This window comes from Harpia harpyja, chromosome 3 (genome assembly GCF_026419915.1).
Source record: "Harpia harpyja isolate bHarHar1 chromosome 3, bHarHar1 primary haplotype, whole genome shotgun sequence".
Lineage (NCBI taxonomy): Eukaryota > Metazoa > Chordata > Aves > Accipitriformes > Accipitridae > Harpia > Harpia harpyja.
The window spans coordinates 65,483,766-65,500,698 of record NC_068942.1 but is presented as its reverse complement, the minus strand read 5'-3'; the positions used below and the strand labels follow the sequence as shown (position 1 = coordinate 65,500,698).

General features: G+C 43.4%; 1 protein-coding gene across 4 annotated transcripts in view; it reads left to right on the top strand.

The window, feature by feature from the left end:
* ITPK1 (inositol-tetrakisphosphate 1-kinase) overlaps nucleotides 1-16,933 on the top strand; it is a 159,459-nt gene that overhangs the window by 130,355 nt on the left and 12,171 nt on the right. For 3 of the 4 annotated variants that reach the window (XM_052783024.1, XM_052783026.1, XM_052783025.1), the window contains 5 exons: nucleotides 5,483-5,581; nucleotides 7,443-7,483; nucleotides 12,229-12,394; nucleotides 14,578-14,645; nucleotides 16,149-16,311. In XM_052783024.1, the coding sequence (XP_052638984.1) occupies nucleotides 5,483-5,581; nucleotides 7,443-7,483; nucleotides 12,229-12,394; nucleotides 14,578-14,645; nucleotides 16,149-16,311 (537 nt within the window). The remainder of the gene's footprint in view (nucleotides 1-5,482; nucleotides 5,582-7,442; nucleotides 7,484-12,228; nucleotides 12,395-14,577; nucleotides 14,646-16,148; nucleotides 16,312-16,933) is intronic. The other variant, XM_052783027.1, reaches the window with a different exon arrangement.

Here is a 16,933-nt window from a genome sequence, read left to right as displayed (position 1 = left end):
AGACGTTGCCCTAGCTGTGCATCCTCTCTATCCCCCCAGGAGCAGAGTGCAGCAATGCAAGCTGGTGGAAGCTAGTGAAGCACAGTTTACTGAAAATATATTTATTTTTAAAGAGGTTTAAGCATTTTCAAATCACAGAGCCAACTATTCTGTTAGAGAGTGGCTTTTCTCAACAAAGTAGGAAGTTTAGAGTTTGATATGGTCTGCTGTAAGTCTTTCAGATAGCTTAAGGCTTAACATTTGCTCCATGAGTGTTGGATGATGACTGACCTGAGCCAGTCCTGATTTTGACACGGATATTTTTCTCCTTATCTTAAGGGTGTTTACAGCAGAGACCAGCACTTTTCAGAAGCAGCTTTTTATTTTTGGCTCAAGCCACAGGTTTTGAGCTATCCTCACAGATGACCATGAACTCTCTTTTTAAACTCCTTTTCTGAAGACAAGGAAATGCAGTTTGTTGATCTATGAATGCAGAGCATTGGATCTGCAATTTATTATTTGTTGTCTTACCTCTCCAAAATCATAAGGGCCAAAGAAACCTGAATAGCAAAGTGGTTTATGGTTCTTCTGTTCTTAAGTTTATTTTTTCCCCACAGTGATCCACAGCTGTCCTTTGTGTCAGTACTTCTCAACTTTTTATAGTGCAAGGACCATCTACCTTCATTGAAAACCATCCAGGGATTGTCTTGTACAGCCCTGTCACAGTGGTTTGCATTTACTATCACGGAAGGTTTGCTTCAACTGGGACCAGCTATGTATTAGTCTTACTTTTCCTCGATCTATTTTGCCTGCCTGCTGAATGGGAGTGCATGTTCAGTGTTGGGTTTCTTGTGCCTTCTTCCTGTCGGGGGTTTGGGTATCCTGTAACTGGCACTCTGTCTGCAGGCCACCAGTGGTGCACAGGCCCTGGGTAGAGGAGCACTGCTCCACAGCTCTTACTAAAGCAAGTCCTAAGCATAAAGATTTCCACCAGTTCTGTACCAGAAAACTTTTTTCCCCAGCCAGTATTTAGTCTGCATTTTCCCCATCTTCACATCCCATTGGTTCTGTCACTATTGTTGAACTTCATCCGGAATAATCCCTCCCTTGGCACCAACACCCTGGTTTGAGCACTCTTTCACCTCTCTCTTGTTGGTTAGCTGTGTTACTCATCCTGTAAACTGGCCTTCATCAGTCATTTCTTCCACCTTCATAAGAATGTTGTTGCTCCATGGGAACGGAGCAATGCTGTGACAAAGCTCACCCCAGAGCAGGACATACCAGAGCTGACTGCCCCAATGCTGTGCGGAGAAAGGTGATTACTGCCTGTCACCCCGCGACCTGTTAGTGTCAGCTTCCCTGATGTCTTCCGAGGTCCCACTGCAAACGCTCCCCCTGCATTTGCAATGAACATGATCCCAGCTGTGATCTCCAGTCAAAGGTGATGGAGGCATAAACTGTAAGTAGCAGTGGAAGAACAGAAATGACAGTTGAAACAAAAGACTGGCAAGGAGAAGAAACGGGGATGGGGGTGATAAAAAATGCAGAAAGTAAAAAAGAGGAGAGAGGGAGCTCCCTATGCGATCAGATAATCTTGAAGAAAAGGGAGAATAATTTAAGGAAAATATAGAAAGCAGACACCACGAAATTTGTCCCAAGGCATACAATAAAAATGAGGACAAAGATGGGGGAGGAACACAGTGACAGCATTTTGACTTTTAAATTTAATTATGCTGTGTTGTTTCTAACAACAAAAATGCTACAGATGCTTTTGGTACTTGTCTGAAGTGAGAGCTGAACTCTCTCCCAATCTGAAGAGTCTTTCCTTGTTGCTGTTAAGTTGGCAGTTCTGGACCTGACATGGTCCATCTGGAGTCCTGGCTGTATTTCAAAGGCAGGTCTCTGAGAGACTACTAGGCACTTAGAGAGTGGTATTTCTTTCTTTTTCTAAGTGTGCCCTATAAAAATGTACAGCCTCTTATATCACGGCAGTACTTTGACTTATGGAGAGATTTTTCCTGCTGATATCTTCGGTTCAGTAAAGGCTGCATGAAGATAGAGTTAATAATTATGGTTATCTGTTTATCATGTGATTCAATGCAGGTACCCCAAAGGGAGGGATGAAGTGCCTGAGTTTTAGTTTCAGATCCAAAGTGGAAAGCATAGAAATTGCATTTGTAATAATCTCTTGGGAACTAAGGGCACTTGTAGCAAGATGAGGCAGAGCCTTTTCCAAACTTGCTGTTTTAGAAGAAGTCTCTTCCAGTCAGCAGCACCCCAACACACAGCTCAGAGTGAATACTGATGGTAGAAGAGCAACAGCATCGGCTCCTTGCGTGGGTTCTGGGTTGTATCAGCTTGGTGTCCTGACACACATACAGAATCACTTCTGATAGCGGTGCATGGCTAATAGCGGTGCATGGCTAATGCAGCTCCATAGGAGGCATGCCACGGCTGTGGCCTCATACTTTAGTAGTTCTCAGACTGCTTTTATAGAAGTGCTTCACCCACACTAGGGCGCTCTCATGCAAACGAGAATATTGCTTGGTTTTAGACAGGAGGGTTAGGCTGTAGTATCAATACGAAGGGTCAGCAGTGGGGCCAGACTCGTGTCACCCATTCTCACCTCTAGACTGTTGTGTTTATTTGTTTGTATATTTATTGTTGTCCTTTTCGGCAATGATTTCCCACAGTGATTGGTCACTACTGCTTTGCAAAGAAGCAGTGATGGTGGCCAAGGGTCCGGCGCCTGACCGCAGCTCAGTAAGACCTGCTAAAGCAGCTTACCTCAGCAGGAGGAGAGGAGAGGGTTCAATGTACCGCTAGGTGTTTGTTGCACTTTGTGGATTGTATGGTGTAGTTCTATGCTGATGTAAAACAGTATTGAGATTGACTCTCAACCATTGAATTAGGTCTGTCCTGGACCTCAGTCCAGAGAGGGCGTGCTGAGACTGCTGTCACTCTGATAGCAGGAGCTTGGTGATGAGAGAAAGCTTCAGCATGTGTTTGCCACCCTGGGAAGGAGAGGATCATTGCTGGCAGCTGGAGTACTTTTTTTTAAACCTACAGCTACCTTCAGAATCTCAGTGTGTGCAGTTAAACTCAGAGCAGCAGCTTTCTAGCTGTAGACCATACTGAAATCTTGTGGTGAGCGAGGGTTTGTTTGTCCTCGGGTCTGGCTGTGAATTAGTGGTCTGTTTTAGGGGCTTCCATGGGCTAGAATTGCATTCTTCGTGGAGAAAATGCCACTGCTGTGCAAAGTCAGCAGGAGCACTTTGAGATACTAAGAGTCTTCTCTGCTACTTTTTGTTGATCCAGGTGGTCTTTCCTAAGTACAAAGTCAAAGAAATTATTGTTTGCCCCTTCCTTCATCTCCCCATGCAAGTGTCATGTAATTGGCAGGAATGCTGAATCCTCCCTGTGTCCCATTCTGTTGGCATGGGAGAGAAATGGAGGGAAGTGAGATGGAACCATACATCCCTCTGCATCTGCACTCTGAAGGCAAAGTTATTTGTGAGCATTAAGCATATGGGTGGGAGAGCTGCCAAGCCAAAGTTGTTCCCAAGTATCTGTAAACCAAATCTGATTCCTTAAATTCATCCAACTAAGGAACTTTTCACTCTGGCAAAGACTTGTAAATATTACAGTACCTGTCACTTTTGGATGCTGCTTTCTGTTTTCATAGCAGTGAACTGAAAGCTTTGAAGTCTGGGATGTTTTGTTTAGCTTTGTAGAGGTTGACCTCAAAGCATCAATCTTTCTGCTCCTTTTAGGATGTAGGAAAATAGTCTTTTCTTTTCACAGAAAACTTCTTGTAGCAACAGTATTGCTAATGGCCAGAGTTCTCAGATATTCTTGGAGCGTTGAAGCATGTATTGAGATACATATACCAAAATAGAGAGAGTTTTGCGTGTCTGTTATTTTCAGTAATTCAATTTTTTCTTCTGTGTGAGGGAACATTCATAAACATATACTTATAATGAATTAAAAAGCATTAATCTAAACAATGCTTATAAAGTGGTTTCAGGATGCATGGCACTCTTATAGTAGTATATAGTTAGTTTTGCTGGGGTTTTAGTTTATATGTACTTTTCAGCTTCTGCACCATCTGCGCAGCATAGCCTCCACCTGTTTGGATTCTCTGTGCTCGCTGGGATAGATGTGGATGGTAATAACAGTCACGTTTTGCTTATTTTCAAGACAAGTTGCTGGTTGATAGAAACTTGTGGCTTGAGTTTGCCAGATACAGTTGCTCCCACAATTTGTGGTCTCCAGTTGCTTCTTGGAGGAAGATGTCACGCTGTTTCTCTTGAAATAATTCTTAGAATTGAGTTTTGGCAGACCTGTTCTGAATTGCAGTTCAGTACTGCACAGCTAACTCGAGTTATAACTCATTTGTGACTCCAAAGTTAACCTGGCCACACCTAAAACTCCATGGAGGCAGTACTTTTAAGACTGTGCTCACTGAGGAGTTAAGTTGGATAGTTGCTCTTACTTGGGTGATGTTCTTGCCTTGACTTTGTCAATGTGCGCACAGCTTTTGTCTGAAAGTGTTTGGGCCTGCTGACCTGTCCCAGAGCCGTGGCTGAAGCCAGTGTTCTCTTTGCACTTGAAATTGCAACCCAGCCTTCTTGAGTGGTGGGGATTTATGCTCAAGTACTTCGAGTCCTACAGTGCTTTCCCCCTTTCCTGCTGTATTCCTAGGGGAATCAAAGTTCTCCTACAGTGAACAGGATGTGAATCCTAGAGCAATTCAACCCACTGAGTCACTAAGAGGGCTCGGTTTTGACTCAGCCTTCCCGCAACCCGGTGTGAACAAGCACAACGTCAGCACAAGCACTCTGGAGCAGACCTGCTCTGTTAAATTTTACCTTGGTTCCCGTGTTTTTTCTCTTTAACCAAAGTCCACTGAGCAGTCTTGCCAAGGTGTCTCAGCAGTGCTCTGACTGGCTTTGCCAGACCAAATGAGCACTGTTTTCATGGCAGAGAGGTCCCAATAGACAGTGGGATGTGTTACATGGCTGGCACCCTGGCTGAATTAAATCCACACTGGAATCCGCCACCTGAGGGGCCCTACAGTAATGATGGCTTTGTGAGACTGCCTACTCCAGCCATACTTGCTAACCATTCAGTTTTTTGTAAAATGCTTTAGAAAATGATGCTTGAAGGCATAATGTTAAGAGCTAAGGTCGCAATTGCTTTTCACCTCACTGGCTAAGTCTTGTGCAGCTACATATTCCTAAGCGGGTGATCATTTTTGCTGCCTGTGAAAATATGGGATTTATATTTCCATTGAGATATCTGAAAATTGGGCTTTTTGTCTTCTGAAATGTTTCCAGAAACCCAAATTCAGGCCTGGCTCATAATCTTTCCGGTACTTTAATATCGACTGTTAAAGTAAAGCTGACTATCACCAAGCAGTTAGTATGGAGAGAGCTGGTAATGATGCAGCTGAGAAGCTAAACCCCTCATCTCCATTTGAGTCTTTTTTTTTGTCTTGCAGATGAGAGGATCTGTTCACCACCCTTTATGGAGCTGACAAGTGCCTGTGGAGAAGATACCTTGCAGCTTATAGAGAAGAATGGACTGGCATTCCCATTCAGTATGTACATGGGCTTTTCCTTAGTGCTTCTAGTAGGTTATGAATATTGCACATGCACCCCCCAATACGTAGGCAACACTGTGGGAGTGTGAGTTTCATTGCCAAAGTGTCAGGGATGTTAAAACCTTCCTGAAACAAATGCTCTGAAGTAGTCTACTTGGAATGTGGAACAAAACCCCTCCCTATCAGCTTTTACTTTGCCTTTTATTGATGTTTCTCACTTCAAACACCTCGCTACAGTAAACATGCATTCCTGGGAAATGCTAATAGTTCTAGCAAAGTTAGCCTCTTGCCCTGAACTTGTGCAAGAAGTTTCTCCTGCCAACTGCGTTCATTATTTTTCTTGAGAAGATCACTGCCTTGCTGACTGCCCCCTTTTTTTACCCACCCCTCCCTTTCCCTGGTACAGGCTACAAATACTATCTTAAAGAGTAGAAGAAAGAGTATAAGAATTACCATAGATAGCAGACTGCAAGGGCCCATAACCTCAAACAGCTGCTATGAACTCTTTGTGCTTTGTAGCAAATTTCATTGTGGGGCTTGTGCTTTAATTCGTTCCTTTATTTGATTCCTTGCAGTATAAAGTGAGCAGAATCGGTTAGTTGGTGTTTGTTCGCTTGGTGCTTGCCTCATTTGTAAGGTTCAGAGGTAAAGTCGTGTAGAAAAAGCATGTTTTTCCCTCCCTTCCATCGCTCTCCCATATGAGGCAGGTCTCCTGAAGCTAGATTGTGAAGCAGTAATTTAAAGCCCACTGAATGGCTTTGACCCCCCTTCCTCACCCATGCACATTGTCCTCTCGATACAGGCTGGCTAGTGCTCAGTAGTCAGCAGCATAGGCCATATATTCAGAAGGCCTGAATCAACCACTCTAAATGATGATGAAATTAAAAAACAACACCGAAAATTAATATAACATGGTATTTCTGCCTCCTTTCTCTCCTTTGCTTTTTTTTTTTTTCTTAAAAATGCTCCTGCTCTCCAGAGCATGTGTCTGTGAGACATCATGTACCACTTTCCAAAATTTCAAGTTACCCACTTACTTTGGACTCTAGTGCAGGTCATCTGCCTTTCATAGCTGCCTGTCCTTTTGCCTGGCAATTTGAGTCTTCCAACAACCCACAAAGAAATCTTGTCCTATCCACCCCCTCACTACTGGAAAGTTTTCATCTCCTCTGCTTAACACATAAATAATATCAGCTCTAGTCATCGTCTAGCAGGAGCATGTTGTTTCTTTCCTCTTACTAGTTCTAGGATGGAGATGAGAACCAGGGTATACAGAGCAGATAAGGAATATGAAGAAGAAAGAACTGCAGGGCTCTTTCTACTTTTTTTGTCCCCCTCTATGGTTGCCTGTGAAAAATATGCTGTATCTTAGTTCTGTTCAGCCCATTCAGTTTCCTACTCTTCCTCAAAAAGGTAGGAGGTGGGAAAAGAAGTTGGTTTCCACTGTGTCCCGGTTCCCTTGTTTTCAGGACAGTGGTGTTTTGTGGTACCTTTAAAGAAGCTCCAGCCTCAGGCAAAATCACAAACTTGTGAAATTGCCCTCTGCGTAGGCAGGATGGCAATACCAGTACTAGTACTAACTTCTTAGCTGATGCGTTGCACCTCTGTCCAGTCCTAATGATGACTTCTGCTTGCACCTTAGTTGCAGGGAGGAGTTGAGAGAGTAGGGCTTGGAGCAAGCCAAGCTTTGCAGTGATTGAGGACACGGTTCAAGCAGAGACTGTCACTGGTATCTGGTACAGTCAATGCCTTGATCTGGTGAACTCCAGGGTTTGCACATGTGGGTGGCAATGGATTTATAAGAGTTTTGTGTGTCCTGTTTCAGTGGTGCATTGTTTTTTCTTTTTTATTTACCCAGTTTGTAAAACCAGAGTGGCCCATGGAACCAACTCTCATGAGGTGAGTTAAAAAACTTTTGCAGTGTTATCCCCCTGCTTCCAGTCCCCCCATGGTGGTTTGGCTGGTGCTTTCCAATCCTGTAGTAGGCAGAATGAGGGCTATGCCCAAATGACTTCCCTTCCCCTGCATCTCCCTTGTGTTTAATTACACCATTATTTTTTCAGATTTATCTGAAATGAAGTTAAATATGACTTTAACTTCTTGACATGGAAGTTTTTCTAGCAGTTTCTAGCTTCTATCATCTAGTTGCTTCCAGCAGTTTGTAGTCTCCAGTCAATTCTGTCTGCGAGGAATCTCCTTCAGCCTCTCCTTTGGTGGGAGGTCACACTTAAGTGATGTTTCCACCCCACCATGTTTCTCTTCCAACATGTATGTGGTACAGGTGAGAAATGGTTTTGTGCTGCAGATGAAGCAGCTGGTTCCTCTCCTTGAGGGGAAGGGAATAGCAAATAGAGGCAGTTTCCAGGCATGTTCAGTTGTAATAACACAGTTGGAGCTGGGGTAGGAACAGGACTGGTAGAACTATCTGCCTTCCCTCCTTCCCGTAAGGCAATTGCAGTTAAGATGGTTGTATATTCCTGGAAGGAGTGCATTCCCTATGAGCCTAGCTTCCTCTAAATTTAGGCAAGTTGAGTGCTGTTTTAATCCTTTTCCATTTGTGCTTCCTGCCTTCCTGCTTACCACAGCTCAGTTTTGAGAATCCAGCCCTCGCTGCTGGCTCTCCTCATGCCTGGCTTCCTTTGTTAACAATGTGGTCATCGGTCCAGGTTTCCCAGCTGCTCCTGAAATGTGCAGTACATTGCTGCAGCATCTCTGAGAGCTGAAGGCCCTGAAGTAAAATGTAAATCTAGATGAGCAGAATGGCTATGGCTGAAACCTTGAGTGACCAGCACTTCCTTTTAAAAATGCAGCGAGATTTTTTCATGCAGGCCTTAGCCTGGATCATTTTACAAGCCGACAGACAGTCCTGTTAGTTTGCCAGAACAGCCACTATAAATTTTTGCTATCATTCCCAAGAACACTTGGGGACTGGACTGTTAATGAATTTAAGACTGCAGCTTCGCTGCTGATTTTCTTGTCAAGAGTTCCTCTGCAACTGCAACCTGACATGCATTGACCTTTCAGTGCTTGTCCAGTCAGGCTTGGACTTAGTTTCCCTGGTGAATCTTTCTTTGCTCTTCTTTCATACAGTGCAGATATACCTCAGCCTCCTGCCAGAATTCCATTTGCTGAGCAAAAATTAGACTAAAATACAGTTGTAGACTGCACTTTTATCACAGGAACTTATGGCTAGAGCCTAGAAGGACCCCTGGAAAAAAGCCTGAAGTCTTGCGTGGTACTTTACATAGTTAGTAGTAGTAGTCACTTTTGGAATTGCTGAGTTCTCAGGAGTGATCCAAAAGTGTATTTATGATCAGAGAGGAACTGTCTTGTAATTGCTATTTTATGGTCGATAATGGCAAGGGTAGTGTAGAATAAATACTCTGCTTACAGTACAGTCCATTTAAAAGATGGAGCATAGGTCTAGAAGCAAGAAATTGTTGCTTGTTTTATTAATGACTCCTCCTTTGGCTTTTGCTAAATCACTCCATTTTCTGTAGAGATATTGCCACTGCAGAGCTGACACTGGAACTAGTACACAGCCTGACCAGAAGCCTGCTTTTCTTCCTAAGATGACTATTCAGAAAGTTCAAGTACTGGCTAACAGGGACAGGTGAAGGTGCAGGCCTGAGTTTGGGTTTGGTGCCAACCAAGGCTGGCAGACTCTGCATTTTGCAGTGAAAACACAAGCTAGTCAAGCCAAGGTGCTGTTAGTTAGTCTTCTTGTGGTGTCCCACAGTTCTACATGGCCTCTACACTAGAAGTTGCAGTGGCCAGCTCAGCACTTGAAGCTCACTTTGCCAGGACCATTTGTTAGACTTGAACAGAGATGATACCTGAAGGTTGTCCTTCCCAGCTGCCAGCAGGTCAGAATATAACTGACATTTGGTAAAGCTGCAGTGAGACATCACTGAGACCCATAACCTGAAGAAATGTGTCCAGAATGACTCTTTTTCTAAGTGTTGAGCAGACAGGAATGAAAAGGCATAGAATCGCTGTGATTTTTGAGACTTAATTCCTTAAGGACATTGTCAGTAAAAATTCTTCGTGCCAAATGTTTTGTTTTGCCTTCAAAACAGCTCTGCATTTATAATGAGGAATGCTATTTGGAAATTATGATATAAAGTATTGTTCCCACGTTACTGCCAGACACAGCAGGTCTGTGCTAGATGACAAAGAGCAAGTGCACCCTGCAAGCGAATTCTTGGAGCCGTATTCATGCATGCTAAAAACCATGAGACATCTCAGTGAAGCAGCATAACGCAACACCATGGGAGTTACATGGGTTGTGTGCTAGTCCACGGGGCTCTCGTCACAAAGCTTTGCAGAAGAGAGGTTTCACGTGGTTTCCAGTAGCCTAGATCAGTTCTGTGCTGAGAAGATAAACTCTCTGGGTTTCCACGCTTCTTAAATAGGATGATAAGTACCTGCTTATCTTATGTTTGTTTGTGGGGATTAATTAACTAATATTTGAAGAGAACACTATAGGAACAGCACAGTTCTTGCCAGTATGATGAGGTAGATACTACAATGCCAACAGTCTACACAGGAGGAGGAAGAGAGCAGTGTTTCTTGCCACCAGTGAGAGACGAATGAGGTACGATGTTGTTGCTGTGAATCATCTTGATAGATGATTCTGCTGGTTAGAGTAGGTTTCTTGCACAGGTTGTTACGACTCGCAAATCCACTCTGTGCTGTCAGATAGATAGCATCTGGTGTAATAGAAACAGAGTAAGAATATCAGCTGCAAGTTGGTATTGAATGCACGCATTGACTTGAACTCAGAAAATGTTAATCTACTGAGTCATTGTGCATGCATGCAGACAATTATGTGATCTAATGTGGTCTACCAGATAAGGAAGAATAAGGACAAAAATGTGCTCAGACTTTTAACTATGAATATGTCATCACTACATCATTTACCATGGCTATGTTTTTGAACAACAAAACCTATTATATTTACTATTTTTATTACAGGAACTAACTAAGGTGTTAGCAAAAATTCAGTCTGAAAGTACAGTGTACATCAAATGAGCAGCTGATCATATATAATATATGAGAGAGAGCACAAAGTGGTAAAGTTTCTTTGTAAAATCCTTCCAGTGGCCCTGACTTCACTAAGATACAGCTAATCTCAGAAAGTGTGAAAACTGACAGGAAGCATATGGAAAGAGTGAGCAAGCAGTATAACTCATCTGCACCATGCTGAGGCAGGAAACTCCAGTTCTGTTCTGTATATAGCTGTGGAGTCACTGTGGGACCCAGGGGAATTCTCTTAGCCTCTCTGGACTGCCTTGCATCCCGAGTAAAACAGTAGGCCCAAGCAGGCCAGTAAGAAAATATTAACAAGCATAAGAAAAAACTTGTGTTTCAGAGCTTAGGAACTTTTCTGGTAACTGTTGTGCATCCTGCACTGACTGAGGTAGGCAGCAGGCTGTTGTTATGGTTAGCTGTTGTCTTCAAGGTTCTTCAGAGGGGGAAGGTCCTCTAAGCAATGCATCCTTACCTGTGGGAGGGAGTTTTGCCCACAGGAAAGGAAGATAAAACATATGTCAGGTTCTCTGGCTTTGAACAGTCCTTACTCATATTCACCTGACTACTAACATGCCCTACTGCCACTGTGGATAACAAGGCCTAGCATCACTGGAGTAATGAAGAGAGGTCAATATTCAGATAACTAGAGCATAGCTTTTTCAGGGCTTTGAGGATGGAGATCAAACCTAAGTTATCCTCACTGCTGTGTAGGGGCACACTGGTATAAAGTAATTTCATCACCTGTGCCAGAATGGTGCTTGCTGCTGGTTCCGTGTAGGAGGCATGGTAGCATCCATACTCCAACAACAAACCTGCAAAATGGGCCACCACAGGTATGATAATTATATATGCATGTAAGCATGGTAATGGAGGGATTGATGGAAAGAGCAGTGTAACATGTGCCGAAGATATGTTGGCTCATCAAAGTACTTCTGTGCACCTACCAGCATTGCTTCCATGCTGTTTGAGGCAGTCGTTCATCATTCAGGCCCTATAAATGCCTTTCTTCTTGGCATATTTGTCCCAGTCCCTTCAAGAGGGCTATCTATTTGGAGTAATGGGGTGAAACCAAGCCAAGAAAATCATTATGCTAGCATTTGCTAGCAATAAGAACTACTGAAGTCTGAAAAAAGCTCTCTGATGATGTGGGTGAAACCCTGGTGCTTAGGCCATTGTGACTGAACTCAACCAAACCATGGGAAATAGAACTGTGGGGAAGAACTCGTTAGTACACAGAGCTGTTCCTTCTGTTGTTCTCATGATACATGCTTGTATTCAATACAAACTTTGTCATCTGTGTTGGTCAAATGTTCTACCCTTTTGTAGTACATGCAGTTGCAGTAGCTTCCCAACTAAAAGCAGCAAATGAAATTGCAAAATGCTGAGAAGAAAATGTTGATTGAAAATGAAAGCTGCACTGCCAGTAGTGTTTGGGAGAGTTGTGTGTCAGTGAAATGAAACGTAATGAAATAAGACTAGCTGCTGAGCAGGAGTTCACATGTGGTCAATATATATCCATCAGTAGATGTTCCCCCTCACTGCTAGTCAGGTGATGGGTAAGCATGAAATCATTGAAAGACTTGTGCACAACTCTGTGTGCGTGTTTCCAGATGGCGATCATCTTCAACCAGGAGGGCCTGAAAGCTGTTCGCCCCCCTTGCGTCATTCAGAGCTTCATCAATCACAATGCCGTGCTATATAAAGTCTTCGTGGTCGGGGAATCCTATACAGTGGTGAAAAGACCATCTTTAAAGAACTTCTCTGCAGGAATCTCAGGTACGTTGTGCCGATTTAAAAGGAAATGTCAGTTCTCAGAGCCTTGGTAGCAAACAGCTCAAAAGAAAAATATCTTTGAGAAGGCTGCTGAAGTGAAGGCAGCTGTTTCTTACATACTGTGTTTCCTCTTCTGTATTATTTTGATAGGAAGGGAGATAACTCATCTGCTCTGGAATACATACGAATGACATTCGTATAGTAAATATTTATGCAATGGTAACCTGAGTCTTACCTGTTAGAAACAGTGTTTTATGTCATGTGGAAAGGGGGAAAAGGAGAGAAATTCTCTCATTTCACAGCAAAGTCATGTGTCATTTGTTCCAGAGTTTGTTTATAAATGTGCTTTGGAGAGAATTTCCTGGATTCAATCATTTCAGAACTTCCTCTCCCTATTTTTACCTCGATTATGTATGTGTGTTTAAATGAAAGATCACTTGTGCTCTCCCCTAAATGAACCTCTCTGTTCATGTGAGGCCCAGTGTTGTAAACTTTGGTGGGAAGTGTCCTTTGGTTTGTAGATACCAGCTGTGTTGGGGGGAAGGAGGAATGGATTTGTCAGTGACGGCAGTGATCCTCCTATATGTCACTAGAAAGCAGCACTTGAAGAGTTTTCATTAAAGATTACTTAAATTTCCTTTATGGAAAAAAAGCTCCTTTCCAGAGAACTGCATTCTGTGGTCCATCAGAAGCAAAAAGGAATTAGCAGTGCATGGATAGAAGCATGATCTGCCTGCAACAATCCAGGAGGTGGGGATGGGAGGGGAGAAGGTATCAAACTAAAGGAGGTGAATGAACAAGTACCAGTTTCTTGTCACTTTTCTTAGTTTCCGCTGATCTTAATATGTCTGGGTATGCTAACCATTGCGTTCTGCACACAAATATGTATTTTGTTAGTATATGTATAGTAGGATCCTGGTAAAAGTCCTTGTCTGTAGGTATGTATGCCTGTATTTACATTTAGATCTGCTCTATGTCCTGATCAAATTAAGTAGGCCAGAATCTGTGTTCATATAAACTGTTAGGACAGTTGGTCTATACTTTGCTGGAAGGGAACGTTTTAAGGCATCTTTCTAAAAATGCCTTAGCTAATGTCTCATCTGTTAGTGTAAGACTTGAAAGCTGTCTGAAAGCCCACATAAAAATAAGTTTTGTGGGCAGAGGAGGCTAAGTGTCTGGCTTTCTTACCCTCATCAGGAGAATTTAAGGGGCCGTGCTACAGGCAGCTGACTAGGCAGATCTGACGATTAAGCAGATCTGGTGGCTCTGAGGCACTCCAGCAGCTGACTGTCTGAAAGTACAGGGCCTTTCTAAATGGGAGGAAAGGCAAGAAGAGTATATGGTGGTGTCAGACTGCAGACTGGGTTTGGGTTTGCTTTTCACAGCTCCCCCAACTTTATTGTATGTGGCCCTGTGTCTGCTCTTAAATGTCCACTTAGAGAGCCCAGCACAGCAGAAATACTCTGTTGCTGGTGCCACCTGCCTGCTGAGACTTTGGTCTGTGTGTTCCCATGCGGATTGTCTGTATGATGCCATCACTCTGCTGTGGTGGGAGTCCCAAGGGGAGAGTTGTGATGGATTTCTCCCCTCCAGTAAAACCTCCAGCACAGAGAGAGCAGGACAGGAGGTGCCAGTACAGTTCTCCCCATGGTTTCCACTGTGGTAGTTCAGTGGCTTCTGTCACCTCAGGGTGTCTCCTGCATTCCTGTGGTGCCTCCAAAAGGAAGGCAGGTCGTGACCATGAAATTTACTGCTTTCCTCCATGGTGACAGTGCCCTGCCCAGGTCCACAGGGATCTCAGTGTACCCTGGGTGCTATCAATCTACTGCCTGCCGTGAATGCAGCTTCTCCCTTCCCATTGGAACGCTCACTTTGAGTATAGCAAATTAGTAGAAATTAACTTCATTATCTTACTGAACTTAGTTAATTGGCTCTGGTGAAGGAAAGGAAACCAGTTTCTATTAACCCTGTGCAGTTCTATCCATTTGTGGTCCGAGGTCCAAAAACCGCAGGTGACGCGGCCATGGGTCCCTGAGGCCCTGTGGGTGGGCTGGGTGGCAGGGGACTGCCCGGTAGGGATCAAGGCTAGATTCCCGGGGCTGCAGTGCCACCTACTGTTCCTTGCACTAATCCTTTGGAAATTAAAATCTGATACAAAGTTATTTACAACCTGCTTTTAATTCCAGACAGAGAATCAATATTTTTCAACAGCCACAATGTTTCAAAACCAGAATCCTCATCTGTCTTAACAGCAGTAAGTACACTTGGTCTTTTTTCCTCTAGCGCGGCTGGAAAACTATTTAGTCCTTTCTTATTGAAGCGTTATCAGCTAGTGACTCTCCTTCACAAGTTGTCTGCTTCTGTGTTGCAGGCTGAGGTCTGTTTGGTACAAGGAACCAGCATGACTGTGTCCCCCTCTGGTTTTCCTTACCGAGCTCCGGTGAGGAAGCACTGATGCAGCAGGGCTGTGCTGCTTGCCAGGCCTAAACTCCCCAGAGCTAATCTAGGCAAAGGGGGAAGAAGGAGATTCTGAATGCAAATACCTGGCCTTTTCCTGTCCAGAGAGCTTAATAAGCATAAATCATCTTTCTAGGACTCAGTTCTGTGAGGAAAGACAAACGGTGAAAATTCAAGCAGAGAAATGGTGTTGGGTAGGGCCACAGAGAGCCAGTAGCTGTCTGCGGTGTGAGCAAGCCTGAGCTGTGACCATGGGACCATTTCTGGGTGTCTTCCAAGTCCAGCAGTGCCAGCACACTGCACAGTTTCATGCTTGCATTACCAGTCCTTTAAATAAGCTTTGCACATATGAATCCTAACAAGTTCTTGGGCACTCAACTTCTGAGAAAGACACTTTACAGGACTGGGTCCTTTCAATCTCTGAGTCTCCAGATTCTTTTCTGTTTCACAAGCTCTATTGCGGAGTAGTTTCATAGTCAACTATGATTAAATTTTAAGTTGTGTGCAACACTGGTAGGCATGCTAACTATTAAAACCGTAATCGTGCTAGTCATAAATCCCTTTATGGCTAAATTTACTTTGAAACTTAGAGTATATGCCTCTGTGGTTTACCTGCCATCTCTCACATACACGTACATATTCCGTACATGCTTCTGTAGGCATAACAGCATACTTCTGCTTTGTAACATGTTGTTTAAAAAGTGAAGAAAATTACATCTTCCAGTCATAAGTAACCTGAGTTGCTCATTGTAATAAATGTTTATAGAATAATTTATACGTGAAATCCCGCATAAAAGATAGCGCCTTTGAATTAGCATCTGCCCTGATGATATCAGCTGAGTTGTATTGTATGGCTCAGATTAAACTAACAGCAGGAGTCTGTCTTATCAGCCTGTTAGCATAGGCCTTAATCTACATTGAAAAAACAGAATGTTATCCAGAATATTTGCAGGACAGGGTTAAACGTGCCAGCTGTATTTGGTTTTTTAAGGCATAGATCTAGTACTTAAATTATTAAGTCTGATTCTCCATTCATTCCTACACTGCTCTGTCTCTCAAGGAGCTGCACCAGTATGAAGAGGAAGAACTAGGTGCTTTAGAGCAGGTGAACTTCCAATATAGGAAGGATTCTGAATTATGAAAGCAGTTTTTCTTTGGTGTCTTTCTCTGTTTCATGCCACTGGTTCTCTGCAATTAGATTTGGTGGATATGCACCTGGAAACCTCTGAAAAATCAATCAATCTTTCCACTAAAAAGACTGTTTCAGAGTCCCTTAGTAATGTGTCTTTTTCCACTATAGCTGGATAAAATCGAAGGAGTATTTGAGCGGCCAAACGACGACGTCATCCGGGAAATCTCTAAGGCGCTGCGACAAGCTCTGGGAGTTTCCCTCTTTGGAATTGATATCATCATTAACAATCAGACTGGGCAGCATGCAGTCATTGATATAAATGCATTCCCAGGTGAGAAAGGCCTTTCCACTCATGCTTTGTGGAAACTGTGCAGTGCGTGCTTAGTGTGAAGTTCTACTGCTGGTGTCTCACATCATTGCTTCCCAGGCTGGGGACAGGAGAGCAGCAGCCAAATTGTTCTGAGATTGGACACTGTTCAGTCTGGGAAGGGCAGAACCCTAATCTAGACAGGGAACGTGCTACTGAAATATTGGCTCTTAGGAGGTATGGTCAGATTTTAGTGGCCAGCTGTAACATGGCTGTCATGCCCTTCTCTGCAAAGGGATGCCCAGGAAATGAAGCGTGGGACAGTGTGCTGGGACCTGGCCTTTCTGGGCCTGTCCTTCATTCTGAAGATGAAAATAATAATAATAAATTCTATTTTAGGAGAGCCTTTTAAGATTTCTTTTTTTCCAGACTCTGTGCCATTAAAAGTGTTGAGGGGTGGAAGCAGCAAACTGTTCCCTTGAAAATCTCTTCCTGTGCAAATTGATTCCCCAGACATTTGTGCACAAAAGCAACAACACCAGGAACCTGAAGATGGTAAAATTGTAGGGGAACAGAAGTTGCTGTAAAGAGTTAAATATCTTTGCAGGTTCTCATAAGTGCATCCTGGAGTAAAACAATAGAATAG